A 20,095-nucleotide genomic window follows, 5' to 3' on the forward strand; every position below is an offset into this window, starting at 1 on the left:
TTTCTAGCAAATTCCCAGGGCAATTTGCTGTGGGAAGGTCGGTGTAGCCCCTTTTCCTGATGTTTGAGTTTTCTTGGAATGAACCCTATACACACCTGGGCTTCCCTTTCCTAACCTTAAAGATCAGTCACCACTTCCCTCTCTGAGGTCACGTGCTTTTGGGGTGGGTTTTCTCGCTCACTCGCCACAGGCCTGCCAGCAGGAGCTCTGCAGAAGCCATTCCCTCTCCGGGCCTCAATTTTTCCCCCTTAGTAAGTTGGGGGCAGCAGTATCTGCCCTGGTGCCGTCACAGGCAGCTAGATAATGTATATACACGAGGGGCCTTTATAAACCAGGTAAAGGCTGATAGTTGAAGCCTTCCACTAAGGAGATGTGCAACTTTGGACAAGATGTTTAACCTCTCTGGGCCCTGGTCACCTCACCTGTAAATCCTTCTAGCCACAACCATCTGTGACCCGACTTCTTGGCTCACAGGAGGGGAACACAAAGAGGACTCGGGCTGGAGTTCATCAGATGCCCGGCGGGAAAGTGGCTCAGGGCCTTCCGCGGACACCCTCTCGCCAGCCAGCCTGCCCTGGCCCCCGGGGAGTGCCCAGCTGGGCAGAATGGGCACCAGTGCCCAGGGCCCGCGCTCCGTCTCCGTTTCAGCTCTGCCCACCTCGGACTCCCCAACCCCTGGCCCTAGTGAGGGCCTTTCGGACACCTGTATCCCCCTGCACACCAGCGGCCGGCTGACCCCCCGTGCCCTGCATAGCTTCATCACCCCCCCGACCACGCCCCAGCTTCGCCGGCACACCAAGCTGAAGCCGCCGAGGACGCCGCCCCCACCCAGCCGGAAGGTCTTCCAGCTGCTGCCCAGCTTCCCCACGCTCACCCGGAGCAAGTCCCATGAGTCTCAGCTGGGGAACCGCATTGATGAGGTCTCCCCGATGAGGTGAGTGTTCCTGCCAGGCAGGGGCTGAGTTTGCTGTCTACTGACAGTTTTGACCGAGGTGCCCCCCACCGTCTCTCAGTCCGCTCCCCAGACTACCTTAACAGTTTGGGCTGAATCCTACTAGATTTTTCTGTGTACACACACACACACACACACACACACACGAAATGATACCATGTATCAGTCAGGGTTACACCGCAGTAACAAATAACCCCCAGATCTCTGGGGCTTAAAACAACAGAGATTCATTTCTGGCTCCTGCTCCCTGTGCATCCTGGGTCAGCCTCATTCCAGCTCCTAGGCTGATGCAACACCCGCTGTCTGGAACGTTGTCTGGAACATTCCACTATGGCGGAGGAAGTAAAGAATTTTAGATGTTAACACACTAGCAATTAAATGCTCTTTCCTGAAAGTTCATGGCCCTTCCCAAACAAAGGAACCAAGAAATGTAATTCTCCACGTGCCCAGAGGGGAGAACTGGAGTATCTGGCTGAAACCTCTCAAGATTCTCAAATACCATGTACTCTAGTCTATAACCTGTTTTTTTCACTTACCTTGATATCTCTGAGAAATTCATGTCAGTACATCTTGAACTACCTCTTAATTTTTAAAATTTTTTTTGTCTATGTATTTTAAATAGGTAATAACAGTCAAATGGTCCAGATGCACTTGTGGTTCGTCTTTGTTGGGGGGTGTGGTGCAGAGTTACCCCTGCCATTTTTCCTCATCACCAAGATCCCTTTTCAGAAGCCAACTGGGTTATCACTTTTGTATATATCTATAATTATTCAGACTACCTCATCTTTTTTTTTTAACTTTCTCATATCACTGCATTGTATAGTTTAACTAACTCCTCCCCTCCTGATGGACATTTAGGTCATTGTCATTTTTGCGTTACAGAGATTGCCCTTGTCAGTGTACCCCTGTGGGCAGGGCCGAGGGGAAAGAGGGAGTTTTCTTCGGGTACCTCTTACCTTCTTGTACATCTGAGGGTTGGGGCCCCTGGCTCTCTCCTGACATGGCCCCCCTTTTCTGGTCTTGGGTGGGCTTGTTCCCCTTGTCCCAGTGCAGACTATTGTGGTTCCCTTATGGGATGAACCCTGGACCTCTCTGGTGGTTTTGAGTATGTCACCCAAGGACAGAAATCCATGCCGTGACCTGCCCTATCACTCCCGATCAGGCTGTCCTGCTGGGGCCTGGATCGCCCAGAAGGAACTACAGGCTTCCACCCCCTCGGGATGCTGGTCTCCCAGAGAACACAGTGGTAACTACCACATGGACTCATGGACATGGGTCAGTCAGAGGGCAGCTCAGCAGGCAAAATCTAGTGTGTCTCTCCTTTTCTCCTGCAAAGAGCGTTAGGAGGGCTCTGGTCTCATTCCCGGCTCTGGGCAGAGAACGAGCCTCAGGCAAATGACATACTTGCCCAGACCCCACAGCTGCTGAGCTGGGCCTCGGACCCTGGGATTCTGAGTCAGGTCCCCACAGAGGCACCGGAACTAGCACTGACGTGGGCAGTCAGCCCCCTCGCTGCCCTTGGTGAGCCCTGGGGGCAGGCTGAGTTGGCTGGGTCTTCCCCAGCTCTCTTGGTCCCTGGTACAGTGGCCCCCCTGGGGGGGCGTTGTCCCTGCCTGGTCCTGCCTGGGGGCTACCCTCCTGCTCTCACCACTGTTTTCCCTGCCCCCCAGCCCGAGCCACTTCCTCTCTGGCAGACGCACCCCTCCTCTCGGGGCTCCAGGCAGGGCTCCCCCCCTTTACAGGTACGTGACCTTGGGGACTGAGCCTCTGTGTCCTCAGCTGTGAGATGGCGTGAACTCTCGTTACCATGCAGGGTGGCTGGTGAGGCTTAGATAAGCTGATATAGTAAAATGCACAGCACAGCTGTAGCCTCGGTGCCTGCTAGGGGGCCCAGGGAGGCCACTCCCCATTGAGGAAATGTCCCCACAGTCACTCAGCCAGCCTGAGCATCTTGCTTGCCCTCCCAAGGGGTGATGTTCTGGGGAACACGCCGAGCCCACGTGGTGACATAATCCCCTTCTCTCTTTTTTGTCTCCTCCAGGTTCGGTAAGAGTGATTCGTTTCGTCCCCTCTGCCACCCGGGAGTCATGTTTGTGTTGCTGTCCCCATCGGGGGAGGATTTCTTTGACCCTCTCTTGGTTCACTCTGCTTCCCCCTAGTCCAGAAGCAGAGGCGCTGGGCAGCACCTCAGGAGACAGCTCTAGGACAGGTGGCTGTAGGATGACAAGGCCTTAGGATGATGAGGTGGCTTTAGGATGGCGAAGTGGCCTTAGGATGACAAGGTGCCTCAGCCCAGCTGCAGCTGCTTTTTGTGAAGCAGAGTCCTTTGACCTTGCCGCAGTCCGTGGGCAGCCCCTGTGATGGGCCTTGTCTGCACCTTGCCGTCTGCACAGGTGAACTCTGTGGCAGGGAGTGTTCACCTGCTGGGCTCCTGGTGGGGAGGCGCCATGTGTCTGGTGTAGGTGGGCCTTCACCATCTGCAGGACCCAGCTGACGTCTCGGGACGCCTATCCAGGAGAGGGACATTCCTGGAGGCAGGAATGTGGCTCAGCTTGGACAAGGCCCTGAGAGACTGGAGGGTGTGGATTCCCCCTTGGGAGGAGAGGAGAAAGCCCAGGCAGCCACCGACCCCCTTGTCTACCTCTCCACCTCCGTGTTGGGGGCAGCTTCTTGCACGTGGCTGTGCTGTGGGGCTTCTCTCTCCTGAGTCAAAGCAGAGGGAAACAGCCGTGCCTCTGTGCTCTGCCTCAGTGGACACGCAGAGGTGTCTGGGTTTTGCCTGAGCAAAATAGTTTTTCTTTTCTTTTTTTTTTTTTAACCATCCTGAGCTGGCCAAGCAGAGTGATGGGGCTGTCAGCAGGGTCTCAGAGATGAGGAGGGGGATAGCAGGCAGTGAATGAAGCTGGCTACAGGGCCACCGGGAGGCGTAGGGTGAGGAAGGAGCGAGGCTGCACTTCCTCTCCCCAGGGCACGGGCAGAAACTCCCAGGGCCCTTCCAGAGCCGAGAGGAGAATCCAGCATCTGCATCCGTAGGCCGGCCTGGCCCTGTCCTCCTCCTGGTTGCTGTAGTAAAGCAGGGACCGTGGCAGTGAGACTGCTTCCCCAGCTTGCTGGGAAGGCAGGATGAGGCCTTTCAGCCAGTATTTCATCTAGAATCAGGGACAGCTGATGCCTGGCACGTGTCCCGTCTCACCTCCCTCCTAGCCCATGCCTGTGGCAGACATTACAAATCAATCATAGGTTGCGTTCAGACAGATGGTTGAAATCTCATTTTCCCACAGTCTGTTGCTCTTAGGCTGGCAGCCTAACCCCTTTTAGACCCAGGTGCTTTGATGGCCTTGGCCACTGGCTAGAGTGGAGTTGGCCCCATGAGACTGGGACCAGTCAGCTCCATGGCCGATGTGCCAGAGAGAGAGAGAGCTGCAGGTGGTGTGATTGTGGGTTCCCCCATCATCAGGGGCAGCAAAGGGCCTTTTGGTCCTGAGCACACTCCCCTCGATGTGGGAGGAGGAGTCGGTGCCTCCAACATGACCTTCTCCTTGTGGTTGGGAATGTGGTATTTGGCCTTAAGGGAGCCAGCCCTTAGTGAGCACCAGCTGTATGCCAGGCCAGCATGGGGTGAGGGGCGTGGGGGAGGTACAGTGGCCTCTGCTGACCCAGAGGACACTAGATTGGCCATTGTGCTTCTAACCTCTGGGTCACAGGTCTCTTTGATAATTGATTAAAAGTCTAGACCCTCTTTCTAGGGAAAAGGCCACCACATTCTGCTTCCCAGTCCAGAGGCTTCCTAGACCCCCTGAGGCCCATCCATGGGCTCCACTGAGAGCCCCTGCACCAGGAGGAGATGGGCAGAGGGGGATGGGAGGAGGGGAGCAGTGGGGGACTCGGACCTGCGAGCTGCTGTGGATGGAGGCAGTGCTTCCAGCTGCTCCTCCACTGCCCGACCTGTGATGCCATCAACACTGCTGATGCCTGTCCTCATGGGGAAGCCGGGATTAGGAGAGGGCAGGCAGAAGGGGCATCTGAAAGCTCGTGGCCGGAGACCCAAAGGCTCAGACTGAGGGCCAGGTGGGCGTGGGAGCACGGTGCAGCTTCACCTTGTCCTCATCTCCCTGCCCAGATCTGGCAGTGGCGGCTCTCAGAGCAAAATTCTCAAGGTGCTTCTGGCTGACCAGCCTCAAACCCTCCACCAAGGGTCAGACTACTTCTATCCACTTAACAAGAAGTGACCAGAACTCAGCCCTCGCAGGCTGGGGCCCTGTGGGTGCATCCGTGAGGGAGTGCACGAGGTCGGGGTGTGGAGACAGCTACCCTCTCCTCTGCTTTGCCGTCTGCCTCTCCAGCCTGCCTTCCGCCGAAGCGGGAAACCACACGGGGGCAGCAACTGAGCCGTCTGCAGAGGCCAGCCGTACTGTTCGTTAGAGGAGCAGGCCAAGTGTGAGGGTGACCGCGCTGCCCCCTTGGTCTCGCCTGGCCTGTCCCTCTTTTGATAGATCAGGTTCAGGGGCATTTCTCTGCCTTGCGATAAGGTGCGCCCATCTAGGCTGTGCTCTCTGAAACAGGTCACAGGCATGAGGTGTCCCCAGCGGGGCTTCCTCAGCCTGCCCCCCTGGCCTCTTTCCCTGCAGATCTCCCACATGGATCGCCACAGATGGTACGAAGGGACATTGGGCTGCCGGTGACGCACAGGTAGGCCCCGCCGGGCTGGGGCCGGGAGGGGGCACAGAGCTGGGCTGGGACCTGCATGTGCCGGAGCCCCACTGAGGGGGTCACTCTTCATCACAGTGGGGATCTGTCCTCTGCTTCTGGTCTGTCTGTCCATCACCTCTGTGGACATAGCCCTGTGCCCCTCAGTAGCAGCTTCTGGTGACTCTGGCATTCATGCATGTTAGGGAGGGCTGACTGGGGCCTATGACATGGACAGTCCAGCGGGCCTGGCCTCAGTGCTCATGAGGCTGGGGTGTGATGCTGACCACAGGTCTGGGTGGCGTCTCGTCAGCCAGAGGACCACCAGGACACCTTGGGATGCCTGTGCTCTAGCCGTCCCTGCTAAAGGCTGTTGGGAACATGACAGGGGATGCTTGCCAGGAACTTTGCAACTTGCCAGGGCTCTTCATTTCTGGGGAGTGTGAGCTGCACTCCAGACCAGAGGGGTTGAGTAATTTGCCTGAGGTCACACTGCCAGTAGGACAGTGCTTGAGCCCACCAGCTGGTGCCCGGGCACCCCTGTTTGGAACCTTGTCAGGGCTGCGATGCCTGTACCCCAGAGCCTGGGGGGAGAGTCCAGGGTACCACGGACAACCAGGTGAGGCCCTTTGAGTGAAGGTCCTGGACATACCCAAGATGCCAAGTGTGACCTTCCCAGGGCCATGAGAGAGCTGCTGAGAGCAGGACCTTTCAGAAAGTCAAGAACACCCCTCCGCCCCCATTAGATTATGCCTGTGGGCAGGACCCTCTCCAAGCCTCAGTTTCCCCTTCTGCAATGAGACTTCCAGTCCAGTCACGAGGATAACACAGGGTGATGTGCATCTGAGCCTTGCGTGTCCACCAGCGGGGGGTCCTTGCTGTTTAACCTCTGGCTCCAGCCCGAGAGGGGCCGACGGGATCCGAGGGTTGCTCCGTTTCAGTCTTGTCTGGGCTGTGCTGGGTTTCACAGAGGATTCGAGGCCGTGCCCGTTTGCCCCCACGTGTTTGCCAGACTGCTGCTTCCTTCCACCGGTGGCAGCTAGTTCCAGAGGCTGCCCTCCAAGCCGGGCAGCTCACCCCTCATGCCTGGCATTGCCAGGCTGCCCCACCCGCTGAGGTTCTGGGCTCAGGCAGGCGATGTCACAGTCACACCCTCTTGGTTTTTACGCCCACGATCCAGGCCTCTTTCAACAAGAAGGTCTAAAGGTTTTTTGGTCTAGTTATAGGGGCAAAACTATCCCATGACACTTCCCTGGTCCGGAAGGGTCCCCCCATCCCTCATCCCTCAGCCGACCTCCCAGCACCTGCGCCTGCTCAGGCCCGGACCCGACCGTCATCTCGGCCCATTTCTGGATTTCCTCGCGGAGGTCATCTCAGATACCTCTGAGCTGTCCCCCTTGTCCCAGTGTGGACATGAGAGCAGATTAAAGCCTGGGGGTGCAGGGAAAAGTGTGGGTCCCAGGGAGGCAGAATCGGGGCTCCTTAAAAGGCACCCAGCAAGGCGGACGCCTTTGTCCAAGCCCCCATCTTGGCTGGGTGGAGACAATAGCGTTCACGCACCTCCTCCAGGTGGCAGACACTACGCAGTCACACCTCACACGTGTGATCCTCCCCTAGTCGCTGTGAGGCGGGAGCACTGGCCCCATCTGCAGAGGCTCCTGGACACCCACAGCCAGTGGTCTGCAGGGCTCAGACCCCAAGTGATCTGACCTGAAGCCACGCTTTTTCCCTCGTGCTCTGCCTCAGTGTCTCTCTTACAGAGAAGCCGTGCAGCTCTGACTGCAGAGACCTGGGGACTGCCCTGCGCACAGCATCCCAACTGTGTGACCTCGGGAAAGTCACCCGACCTCTCTGAGCCAGTTCCCTTGCCTGTGTACTAAGAATCCTGGGGGCGGTTGTAAGAGTCGAGTGAGCTAATGCTTATGGGTGTGTTACGAACTGCTCCTCAAGCAAGTACTGATGCTGTTCTGTTTTTAGTGTGATATACTCTGCTTTTAAAAATCTCTTCCAAGAAAAATGTGCGTTCTTTCTACGGGCCTGAGGCTGGTTCTCTGGAGGATACCACCCACTCAACCCCCATCCTTCCTTCCAACCTATTTTTTGTGTTTCTTTATTTTTTTAAAATTTTGATTTAGTTTGGTTTGAAATATATTCACACATTCAAAATTCAAGAAGTAAAAAGGGTATATATAGAGAAAAGTCCCCTCCCACTCCTGTCCCCAGCTCCCCAGGTCCCCCTGTGGGCAGATCTTAGCAGTTTCTTGGGTCTCCCTCTGGAGATATTTTTATATAAGCAAATACATATGTATATTCTTCCACCTCCTTTTTTGTTTTCACACAAATGCTGCATATATTATACACATTGTTCTATACTTTGTTTCCTTTTTTAAATTGAGACATAATTTATACAGAGCTAAGTGCACAGATGGATTTTGACATATGTACACCCCCATGCGTGCTCCCAGAGGAAGATTCAGAGCTTTCCAGCTCCCCAGATAGTGGTTTTGGCCCTGCCCAGGCGACAGTGCTGCCACCCAGATGGCACTGTCCACTTCTGTCACCCGGGGGTAGGTCTCCCTGTACTTGAACTTCATAGAGATGGAATTGTACAGTATTGGACCTCACTGTTTTCACCGATGGCGTAATTTGGAGATTTTTCCATACCCGCAGAGAAAGAGCTTCGTTATTTTATTTACGGACTACACGGTGTTTGGTTGTGTGACTGGACCATACTTTCTGTAGTCAGTCACCTATGCACCTGACAGCGTAGGTTGTTTCACGTCCTTTACTGCTGCAGAAATGCTGCAGGGAGTAACCTTGTCCATACATCATTTGACACCCGTGGGAGTATCTGCTGGGTGAATTCCTAAGACTGGAATTGCTCCGTATGCACACCTGTCCTTTTGATCGCTATTGCCAATCCCTGCTGGAGAGCTGACATCAGGGACCACACCAGCTTTGGGATTTTGACAATGATGACCTTGTAGCTGAGAAATCTGAATACCTAGGGGAAAGTAGTGGCCCCTGTGTGCCCCTGCCCTCCCTGGGAGAGGGTACCTGGAGCTCTGGGTTGGAACAAGTCTCCTGGTTTCCCTGGGGCTGTGTGGGGACCCTTCTCCATCCAGGCCCTCGTCTCCTGGCCCATGTGAGCATTTTTGTGTGTCCACCCCTGCAGGTTCTCCACCAAGTCCTGGCTGTCGCAGGTCTGCCACGTGTGCCAGAAGAGCATGATGTTTGGAGTGAAGTGCAAGCATTGCAGGTGATGGGCAGAGGGTTGGGGTGGTGGGAGAGGAGAACATTCTCAATACTTTTAGTTTAATAACAGTCCTGCTGCTTGATTCTTGGCCTTAGGTCAAGTCAGAGTTCAAAGGAGTTGCCCTAAACCTACTGTTCGTAATCCCATTTGGCACACCAGAGAATTAGCAGCCCTCTCTAGAGAGATTAAGGAAGCATCAAGCAAGGCACTCCCAGAAGAAAGGAATATTTGAGGTGGGCTTTGAAGGATGAATAGAAGTTTGCCAGGTGGACCCAGGAGGAAAGAGAATTCCAGACCAAGGGAATATCTTGTACAAAGGCAGAGAGGAATGGAGGACTATTCTGGCATCTATAAGGGGTTCTGAAGTTGAGCCTTACATTTTAGCACACAAGGGATGGGAAACGGGGACAAGCAGTGGTAAGAACAGAGAGATGGCTCATGGTACTTACAGAAGAGGAGAGTGGAGGAGAACGTAGAGTCTCTACAATCCTGTCTTCTTTTTTCCTGCCATTGTGGTTTCTGGTGAGAAAGAATGGCAAGGAGAGGGAACAGTGAGGGCTGAGCAGTGTCCACCCCCTGCTCTCCGGCGGCCCTCACCTTACAGACGGTGAACCTGGACTCTCTGCTCTCCGCCCACTTTACCCCTGCATTGCTGTGTGACCTGGGGCAAGGTGCTTGCCCTTTCTGGGCCTCATTTTTGTCATTTATACATCTGGGAAGATGATTCCAGCTGTCTTTGTCCATCAGGATTGCTCCAAGAACCTGAGCTAGCATGTGTGGTAAAAGCTCTTGGGCTCCCACAGACCACAGGTGGTGGGTCTCTTGCGTGTCAGCTGGATAAATTGTGTTTTCCTGATCACCAAGGAGAGGCCAGAGCTTTCTCCTCAGTCTAGATCCGCTGTGGCACCTGCCATTTGGCTTTAAATTGGGGACCCCCAGCTCCCTTTCAAGCGATGCCTTTTGTGCGGAGAGCACAGGCTGACCTCCGAGCCCTGTGCCCTCCTGTGGTTGCAGTGTGAGGGTGCTGGGGCCCCACTGTCAGCCTGTTTGATGGATGAGAACCCTGAGGCGTCATGCAGCGGCAGGACCAACCCGAGAACCCAGCCCTTCCCCTCCTGGCCACTCTGATCCGTAGACCACATGGCCCCTGCTGGGGTGTAGCGGGTGGGGCCGCCCCTCCCCTCCCTGAGATCCTTGGGGAATGCAAACGTTCTCCTTCTGATTCATCTTTTGTGCAAGTTCAGGTTTGTCTCGAGCTTTCTGAACAGGGGTGGAGGGTCTCCTTTTCCTTAGAAAAGAAAAACAGATGTGTGACCACACATGACAAGTTAAAATAGGTACAGTCAAGTCTGCTTTGCTGTGCACATGGAGTGACCAACAGGAACGTGGTCGTGCCCGCAGACAGCAGCTGCTGGTGCTGTTAACATCAGGATGCTCTACACTTTTGAGCTAACGTTTGTTCAGAAACTTGTGGAAATTGAGGCTGTTGTGAGTGAGTGTTGCCCAGGGCTGCCGGGCGATGCCTGAGCCCCTGTGGGGCCCCGGGAGCCCGCGTGGTCCTCCCGGCACTGACCCTGCCTCCTCTCCAGGTTGAAGTGTCACAACAAGTGTACGAAAGAAGCCCCCGCCTGTCGGATTTCCTTCCTGCCACGTGAGTGTTCTGCCCTCTCCCCTCCGCCTTCTGGATGTGAGCTCAGTCTTTCTTGAGCTTGATGTCTTCCCTGCTGATGGTTCGCCCCTCTTTTTAAACAGTCCCCAGGCTTCGGAGGACAGAATCTGTCCCCTCGGACATCAACAACCCGGTGGACAGAGCCACCGAACCCCATTTCGGAACCCTCCCCAAAGCACTGACAAAGAAGGTATGCTGGGCGACAGCCCGGGGGTCTGCTGTTTCTGCCAGGAGCACCCCTCTCCACTCTGGAATTCTTTTCTGTAAGGCCCCCCTGATATAGAGGTGCAGCTGGGGCCGAGGGTGGCAGGGGGGCAGTGGGACCTGACACTTGGTCTGCAATCCATGGCCAGACGGTGGCCTTCAGGGAGCCTGTCTTTAGCCATTTAGCAGACTTCACAATTATGTCCAAATCGTGGGCACATGCCCAGGACCCCCCTCCCCTATTTTGAGCTAACATTTCACTTACTGTGAGTCAGGAACTTTCTCCATCAGTGCTTCATTTGACCCTCACAATGGTTCTAAGAGATACATTTTGATATGACCTCCATTTTTCAGATGAGGAAACTGGGCACGGGGTCCCCCAGGAGTGAGAGGCAGGCCCAGCCCCGAGCCTGGGGCCTTAGTCACAGCGCGGCAAACACATCTTGAAACGTAATACGTGAAAGCACCTTTCTTGACGTAGCCTGGGGTCCGGCTTCTCTGCTAATGCAGACGGGTGTCGTCTGCAGCTAGACAGATTCTCGAAGGCTTGTGTCCCCAGGAGGGTCTTCAGACCTGCCACGGGCCCCCATGCACAGGTGTGTGTGCTGTCTGCGAGGCGCCCATGCTCGTGACTTCTGACGGTGGTCCCTATCCTGGTGACCACACAGTAGCTGTCTGCCCCCCTGACCCCCGCTGCCCTGGGCCACTGTGGGTGTTTTCAAGCGTGTTGTGCCCCAGCTCCAGACCAGGGCTTAGCATGTACTTGCCTCCCTACTGAAGGGTGCGTGAGCTGCTCCGTGGCCGTGGCTAGCCTCCAGTGGCTTGGGCCAGCCTGGGTGGAGGTTTGGGCAGAGAGAAGAGAGGCAAGTGACATGTCCAGTTAACACTGGGGACCCTAAAGATGCAGCCTGGGGAGCTGCTCCAGGAGGGTCCAGGGCCTCCTCTTATTGTCAGTTGGGAGGCCGGCTGCTCCAGACCTAGTGTATCTTACGGGCCCGCTCATGTCTTCCCTCCTGCCTCTCTCTGCCTATCATCGCATTTTCCCTCTGTTGGTGGCATTCCCACCAAGAATGGAGAGGCCGAGTGGAAAGATGATAGGATCCACAGCCCTGGGTTCGAGTCCCGACTGTTTCCCTTTCTTGCTTCTGCGACTTGACCTCTCTGAGCCTCTTTCCTGTTTGGAAAGTGGGGTTACCAATGCTTTGTTCACGGGATGTTGTACGGGTAACTAGATCTAGAGTTGGTGAACTTGCTGGTCGGGAGCAGTACCATCTGCTCAACGGTGTTCGTTTCCAGCCTGTCACAGACAGTCGCAATTCATTGGTGGGATGCCAGATCCCCTGGTCTACCACTCCCCACCTCGCCAGAGTTGTTTCTGTGCCTGCCCGCTCCTTTCCAGCTCCATCCAGCGCACACCCCCCACCCCATCCTTGCACACCCCTCGCTTACCTTCTGTCCGTCTGTGCCCTGGTGCACTTACTCCTGCATTTCCACCCACCTAGACACCCACCCCTCACCCTCCTGTCAGTTCTTCAGAACCCACCGAGTGTCCGTCCTCCTCCATGAGCCCCTCCTGCTCGGCCCTTAACCAACATGGTTCTGGGTGGTGCCTGATGGCCTCTCATGTCCCTGAGGGAGCAACCTAGTGTCATCCTTCCGATATCCCCTATTTATGGTCATTATTGCAACTCGAGCTAACAGGTACTGAGTTCTCACTCGGAGCCTGGCGTTGTGCTAAAGGCCATGTGTTTATCCCATTGACCTCACCAGGGCGAGCCTGGCCCTCTGACCTCTTCTCCAGCCACCCTCCCCACTCCTCGCTCAGCCAGGCTCTGCCCATTCCTGCCTCGGGGCTCTTGTGCCCCCCCCCCGTTCACTCTGTCTGAAACACTCTGCCCAGCGTTTACAGCACTCCTCCTCGGGCAGGCCTGGCTGGATGTGGCCTGAGGGGCAGCGCCCCTGGCCGCACCGCTCCCTTCCCAGACTTCCTCATGACCTGCTGTCACAGGGTGCAGTCCCATGTCTGCCGTCTGCTGCCCCGTGTCGGGGCTCAGGAGGGCAGGGCCGGGTTCTCTTGCTCTGCCTGGTCCCTGACGCCTCCCTTGGCGCCTGGTGCACAATAGGCAGTGAGGAAGCGTTTGTATTGAACGTTGAGCAAATGAACAGCCCTGTGAGGCAGCAGCTGATACCCTGTTTTATAGATGACACACTGTGACTCAGAAAGGTGGGGCGATGGATCCAAGGTCACGCAGGTGCCGAGTGGAGATGCTGGGAATCAACCTGCCTCTCAACCACTCCCCCTGTCTGGGTGACGGGATTGAGGGTCTAGGGCCTTGGAGCGTGCATGGGGCCAGGGAGAGCTCAGGGGTCCCTGCCCTGCTTTAGCCCGGCACCAGGCGGCGTTGGCTGTCCCTGGACGGGGAGGCCCACTGCATCGGCTTTGGTGGTTCTAGAGCCCACACGTGCCCCAGAGCCTTTAGAGTCTGTGGGAGAGAAACTGGTTGAACTCAGCATTGAACCCAACTTAGCCCCAGCTCTTTTGACCAAGGAATTTGTCCCTGCCCCCTGAGGATTGGTGTTTGGTTCTGGGAAACACGGGCCAGGTCCGGGGTCCTCCCTACCATGGAATCAGTTCCCTGTAGCCTCTCTCTGGGGGTCCTTTGGCCTTGCTAGGGCTCAGCCACTGGCTGGTCCTAGACAGCACGTCTGCAGAAGTAGAGGGAGCACTTCGTAGGTACCTGCTGTATACCACACACAAAATAAATGCTTGTCAGAGGCTGAATTTAATTCATTAAAAAACCCTGCTATGGGGGCTGGCCCCGTGGCCAAGTGGTTAAGTTCGCGCACTCCACTGCAGGCGGCCCAGTGTTTCGTTGGTTCGAATCCTGGGCGCGGACATGGCACCACTCGTCAAACCACGCTGAGGCAGCGTCCCACATGCCACAACTAGAAGGACCCACAACAAAGAATATACAACTATGTACCGGGGGGCTTTGGGGAGAAAAAGGAAAAAAAATAAAATCTTTAAAAAAAAGAACAAAAAACCCTGCTATGTGCCTGGCTCTGGGCCAGGCACTGGGTGTGTTTGAGCAGCCGTGGTCCCCCAGGACGCACAGTGTGGTGGGAGAGACAGTCTTCAGAAAACCGCCCAAGTTGCCTGCCATTGACAAACCTCAAACTGTGGTTTGGGTGCCCTGAGGAAAAGTGCTGGGAGCTATGGGAGGATAAAGAGGAGGAGCATGGTCCCAGCTGGGGCTCAGGAAAGGCTTCTGGAAGGAAAGTCTGTTTAAGCTGAAAGAAGAAAGATGAGCAGGTGTCCTCTGCAGGATGGGTGTTGAGGTGAGGGTCTCTCTGTGCCCTCCTCCCCTCCAACATTAGACCGGGCAAATGTCAGGATGCCCTGGCTGACCTCATTTTTAGCTGGGGAAGGGAGGATCTCGGCACGGGGTGTGGGAGGCAGGCTGAGCAGGGTAGCGACAGTCCCTGCCCACCTCCCCTGTCTCTGGTCCTGCAGGAGCACCCTCCGGCCATGAACCACCTGGACTCCAGCAGCAACCCGTCCTCCACCACGTCCTCCACGCCCTCTTCGCCGGCGCCCTTCCCGACATCATCCAACCCATCCAGTGCCACCACGCCCCCCAACCCCTCACCCGGCCAGCGGGACAGCAGGTTCAACTTCCCAGGTACCGTATTGCGGGGCTTTTTTGGGCCCTCAGGGATGGGGTCGGATGCCCCTTCTCAGCACACCCCAGCAGGCTCAAGGTCAAATGCTGCCACCAGGAAGAGCACTTGCTGGGTGCCAGGCACGTGCTGAGCTCAAGCACGCTACCGTATTTAAACTTGATAGCAGCTCTGAGGGAGATGCTGTCATTGCACCCATTTTGCAGATGGGGACAGTGAGGTTCAGAGAGAGGAGGTGGCTTGCCCCGAGCCAGGGTTCCATCCAAATCCATCTGACATGAAGTCCGGGTTCTTGCCATAATCCCCATGCTGCCCTCCTGTGCATGGGCTGGCTCCTTCTGGGCGTTATTCACTCACTCAGGGCTTCTGAGTTCCCCGGAACCATGGCAGGCGGCACAGGGAGCTGGGGGAGGCCCGGAGGCATGGAAGGGGGAATCCAGGCTCTGTTGCTTACCTGCTCTGTGATCTGGACCAGCTATTGAAAGGGGAGCTTTCGTTCCCTTTTCCATAGAACAGGGGACCACGTGAAGTTGGGGTTAGGTTGTCCCCATTGTGTGGATGAGGACACTGAGTCCCACGGGGAGTGCGTGCCGGAGCAGCCCTGAGCCAGCGCTGACCTCTGAGTGACCGCAGCCCCTGCTGCCCTGAGGTCTGTATGGCCAGGACCCCCCCCCTCTCGGCTGGGCCTGGGGTCTCCCGCCTCCCCAGGGAGCAGAGCGAAGCCTACTTGTCCATTTCAGGACTGATCCTCAGCCTTGCCTCCCTGACAGCTCCTGGAAGTCGTCTTAGCCCTCAGTGTGTTTCAGTTGGCACCCTGGGGGGACGGGGAGGCATTGCTGGGACCCTCCAGTTTGCTCCAGGCCCAGCCACAGGTCCGCCGCTAGCTTCATCCTGTGGAGTCTGGGTCAGGACCCACCTGTCACTGGCCCCTGGGGCTCCAGGCCCAGGAGGACAGAGGCACAGCTCTTCCTGTGCTGGGGGACCCCCCACTGGGGCCACATGCAGCCAGCAGGAGGCTGGGCAGCCTCTCTGGGTGCCTCTCACCAGGGTTCCAGGGCCTTCTTTTGGGGACCTTCTTGGGTGAAAGACCGAGATTTTGTAGAAATCTTTTTTCTCTTTCTTCCATCCCTTCGCCTTCACACGCGCATGTGGCTAGATGTCTCCTGACGTTAATGCACCGCCCTGAGCACACCCTCTCTTCCCTGCGGCTGAGCGATGGCCCCTTTGATTAACCTCGTCTGCCATTCTGCTGTGTCATTATTATGCTCTGAAACCAGGCCTTTTGCTAAACCTCCTGGTTTCTGGGTTTTTCTAAAAGGAAGAGCCTGTTTGAAAAACAACAGCCACAGAAAAAGTCCTTTTTGTGATGTCAGCCAGAGCTTCTCAGCTTTCTTGGTGTCCTCGGGGTGAGCCCTCCTTGTCCCCTGCACAGAGCCCGCTCTCTCCAGGGTCTGTTATCTCTCTGATCACAGCAGTGCCCGGGGCTGGGCTAGCCCCGTGGTTAAGCTGGGGGAGGAACTTCTACCGTCCACCCACTCTGTGCTGTGCGGGAGCATTTCAGTTTGTCCTGGGTGATAGCTGGGGAAATTTTTCAGTCCGTTTTACAATACGACAGCGGAGACGTTCACCAGCTCCCCAGGCCTCACCTCATAGATGGCAGGACTGGGGTGAGAAGCATGCTGGGTCAGAGTCCCCAGACGAGCTGGTGTGTCCCCTTCAGTCATCCTTAAGAGAGGATGTTTTTGGGGCCGGCCCGGTGGCGTAGTGGTTAAATTCGTGTGCTCCATTTCGGCGGTCCAGGTTCACAGGTTCGGATCCCGGGCACAGACCTAGTACCTCTTGTCAAGCCATGCTGTGGTGGCATCCCACATAAAATAGATGAAGATTGGCACAGATATTGGCTCAGGGCCAATCTTCCTCACCAAAAAAAACAAAAACACCAGAGGATGTTTCTCTTTTCCCCAGTGGTGAGATCAAGTGTGAATGTGGGGCTGAGGGCTGAGACCATTCTTCTGCACACAGCACTGTTAAGATGTTTTCAGAATCAGGGTTTTTCTCCCCATTGTATTTCACCCTCCTGAGCTCATGTGCATTTCACAGAGGAGAAGCGGCCCAGGAGGGGAACAGAATCAGCCATGGCTCTGCAGCAAGGCCACGGAGACTGGGTCTGTGAACCCCAGTCCTCCAGGGCAAGCCCCTCTCCTCCTGGGGGCTCCTGCCAGCACCCATTTCCTCCCAGCTCTTTTTCTCCTTCCTGCATGAATCACCCTGTCCTGGCCAGGCCCAGCTGGGGCAGGACAGGTGGGGTGGGGCTGCCCCAGCAGATAACCAGCCCCTCTCTCCCAAGCCCCTGCCTGCGTCCCTTCCTCCCTCGGCTGCGTTTGCTGTTCTGTGTGTATGACTCACCTCCTCTTCTGTTTAAAGCTGCCTACTTCATTCATCATAGACAGCAGTTTATCTTCCCAGGTGAGTCGTTTGCATGGTTCCACTAACTGCCCCTTCCCTCGAGCCCCTCTGTCCAGCCCACCTGGGCGCCCTCTCCCTGGGCACCTTCGAGGTGCTTGAGTCTCACACCCACCTGTTTTGAGAGCTGACTGTCTCTTGAGGCTGGGCAAGAGGGCAGGGTGAGTAGCCTTGAGGCTGGCCCTTCATAGGTGCAGTGCCTCACTGGGAGGGACCTCAGTATCCATCCTGTCCAGCCTCTTGCACAGAGACTGCAGGCAACTTTTCCAGGGTCACACAGCCAGGAAGTGGCAGAAACCCAGTTTGCAGCATGAGGGGGAAACGGACTTTTTTGCTGATGGCTTATGAGCATCTGTCATGGAGTCTTCCCCTGCATAAGACAAGGAAGCTGTTACCCTACCTTAGAGAAGGGGATGCGTGTTTGGGAGGGTCTGCAGGCTTCGCCTTTTCAGTGGGCCTCACCTTCTAGTGCCTTACCGCACAGCGCCATCTGCTGGCCATTTTTGGACATGCCGCTTTCGTGCAGAAAGTTGAGAGCAAAAACCTTGCAACTCAGTATCTCATTGATTCCCTTCCACAAAAATGGTCTTGCACGCCAGCTTTGTGCTCAGCCTTTGCATTTGACCATGTTCCTGCTCCTAAGGAGTTTATAGGATTAGTACTTATCTCTCTAGTGGAAGGTGACAACTTTAATTCTTAATGGATCTGCAACTTTAATTCTTAATGGAGCCATGTGAAGGTTCTGTGTGTTCTAGACAAAGACGGTGGCTGCTTGCTTTCTTCCTGGGTTAAACAGGCCTCACTTGAAGTCATGGTATTTTGGTTATTCCAGGCTTTCCTATTCTGCAACTCAGCTCCACGAGGGGAGTGGCGTGGAGCATTCGTTAGTTCTTACAGGGCCATCTGGAGGGTTTTGCAGGCATGTGCGGGCTGGCTGGGTCAGGGGCAGGCTCCTCAAGCTGCCTCTGTGCTTTCACACCTGCTTTGCTGTGGTTCCCACTGCAGGAGCCCCTCTGTTTCTGGCTGTAGGATGGCATACAGGAGAGTAGAGCATTGGGAGAACATGGCCCTTCTTCTAGAAGGGTCCGTCTTGCTCTGAAGATGTGTTACGGGGGAGAATATATCTCTATTAAAACAAACATGGACACATTGGGGAGCAGAATGCAAAATACCATCTTAATGTTTAAGGAAAAGCATGAGGCTTCAGACATTTTGCCCTCCCACCTGGGGTGCTCTTTCTCCCCAAACCCCTACCTCCTCACCCCTACGCATGTGTTTTCTTCTGTGGGAACATTTGAGCAGCGTTGCAGGGGTGGAAATGTCAGGCCGCCCCTAGCAGTCTGCAGACTCGTCACCATGTCTGGAGGAGGCCTTAGCAGAGGTGCCCGGGGGCTGGGATCCCCCAGAAATCGTGCACAGGGTGTTGGGTGTGTGTGTGCTTTTCCCTGGTAAGAAAGCCCACGGCCGCCATCAGATTCTCTGAGCCTCTGAGGTCCCAGAGGTGTCGTGGACCCTGGTTCAGATGACCTGCAGGGTGGCCTGGAGGAAGCCCTGGAGGGGGAGGGCAGTTTGATGGCTGGTGGGGAGACTCTGCGTCCTAGGGGGCAGCGAGATGTGCCGATTGCCTGGAGCCACAGCGGCCGCCAGTCTCCTTTTGCTGAGAGGAGGAGTGAGGGCCCACCGAGCCCTGGGGCTGCTGGCCTCCCTGAGTGCCATTCGAAGGGACTAGAGAGCATAGAGCCAGGCGGCAGGGACAGCCATGGAGGGTTTGGCCTGTAGCATGTTGGTTCCATGCTGGGGTGACCATCTGTCTGCTGTTCCCCGGATGTGGGACTTCCAGTGCCACATCTGGGAAAGCCCCTTGCTGCCCAATCTTGGGGCCCCCCTGAGGTGTGGACTCTGCGTTTCTTCCTCTCCCCTGAGACCTCAACCCAGAAGTTAAGGGGGATGGAGCCTCTTGCTCCCCACAGAAATTCCCAGGAGCTGTGCCAGGCACCAGGTGTCACTCATGAGCCACCTGCGAGTCCTGCCTTTTGCCTCCATGCACCTGAGTGAAGGAGTCTCCCTACTTTCCAGGGTTGTTGCCACCAGCCCCTGCCTCCAAGCCAAAGGAGGGTCTGGCCCACGTGTCTGGTCACCAGTGGCCCAGTTTACTTTCACCTCTTGCTTGTATGAGGAGTTTGGCCACAAGAGAATGGCGTTAACTGAGAAGCCTTGTCCACCTGGGGCAGAGCTGTGTGGGCAAAACCAAGTGCTGAGGAGGCTGCATCCATGTTCGGTTTTAGGGAAAGTGGACGTGGCCCAGGGAACTTGCGTGCAGCCTGTGAGGGCCCCTGGGGGAGGACCCACTGCCCCTGCATGTCTGGGGTTTGCCAGCACTGTGTCCTCTGGGAGGAGCCGGAGGTGGTCTCATGCTGCATGTGTGCTTTCTGTTTCCTCCAGACATTTCAGCATCTCCACAGGCAGCCCCGTCCCCTGACGCAGCGGACAGCACCCGGTAGGTAATCCCTGTCCCCTTTCTCCTCTGTGGGGACCTGCTGAAGCTGACTCATATCCCTGACCACCTCCCATCCCGCCTTGAAAGCTCGGCCCCCCAGAGCCGGATGTTGCGGTTACCTGGGCCAGCCAGGTGGGAGGCTCCATGGGCAAATCCACCCTCTGACCAGGGAACTCAGCCGGAAGGCTTTTATTGGCCTCCCTTCAGGGCAGTCAACACTGCGTGGGGCGTAGGTAAACCTGGAGCGGTCTCGGGACCCAGGGGTGGGCAAAGGGCACTCGAGTTAGAGAAAGCTACTAAAAATAGCTCCTGCTTGTGGAGCCTGGTCTCCGTGTCAGGCGGCGCTGAGCAGCTGGCTCATGTTCCCTCGTACGGTCCCGAGCCTGGTGTCGATGCAAATAATCTGTAAGCGAAACTGGGGTGAGTTTATTATGAGTCAGATCTGAAGGCTAGCCCGGGGCCTGCCTTCCCCAAAGAAGGAACGGGGCACCAAAGAAGTGAGGTGGACAGAGTGGTTACAGCCCCTTAAAGAACATGTATCACATACGATTAGAATGTCCCTTTTACAATGGTCACGAGGTTGCCTCACGCATAGCAATTCACACAGCAAGTGGTAGGTCTGCTGTCTCGAGCTGGGTGGTCACAGGTGAGCACAGCAATCAGTTCCTAGCCTAGGGAGAGATGCTC

The 20,095-nt window shown here is 56.0% G+C and overlaps 1 protein-coding gene across 3 annotated transcripts in view; it reads left to right on the forward strand.

Annotated features, from left to right (window-relative positions):
• The window catches only part of KSR1 (kinase suppressor of ras 1), a 153,284-nt gene that overhangs the window by 113,844 nt on the left and 19,345 nt on the right, over nt 1–20,095 (forward strand). The window contains exons 4-12 of one of the 3 annotated variants that reach the window (XM_005597599.4): nt 475–934; nt 2,994–2,998; nt 5,581–5,641; nt 8,814–8,897; nt 10,484–10,545; nt 10,647–10,753; nt 14,282–14,450; nt 16,873–16,914; nt 19,354–19,408. In XM_005597599.4, coding sequence (XP_005597656.3) covers nt 475–934; nt 2,994–2,998; nt 5,581–5,641; nt 8,814–8,897; nt 10,484–10,545; nt 10,647–10,753; nt 14,282–14,450; nt 16,873–16,914; nt 19,354–19,408 — 1,045 coding nt within the window. Of the gene's footprint in view, nt 1–474; nt 935–2,993; nt 5,642–8,813; nt 8,898–10,483; nt 10,546–10,646; nt 10,754–14,281; nt 14,451–16,872; nt 16,915–19,353; nt 19,409–20,095 lie in introns of those variants that run through there. The other 2 variants (XM_070226423.1, XM_023653072.2) reach the window with 2 other exon arrangements.

This window comes from Equus caballus, chromosome 11, assembly GCF_041296265.1.
Source record: "Equus caballus isolate H_3958 breed thoroughbred chromosome 11, TB-T2T, whole genome shotgun sequence".
In the NCBI taxonomy this organism is placed as follows: Eukaryota; Metazoa; Chordata; class Mammalia; order Perissodactyla; family Equidae; genus Equus; species Equus caballus.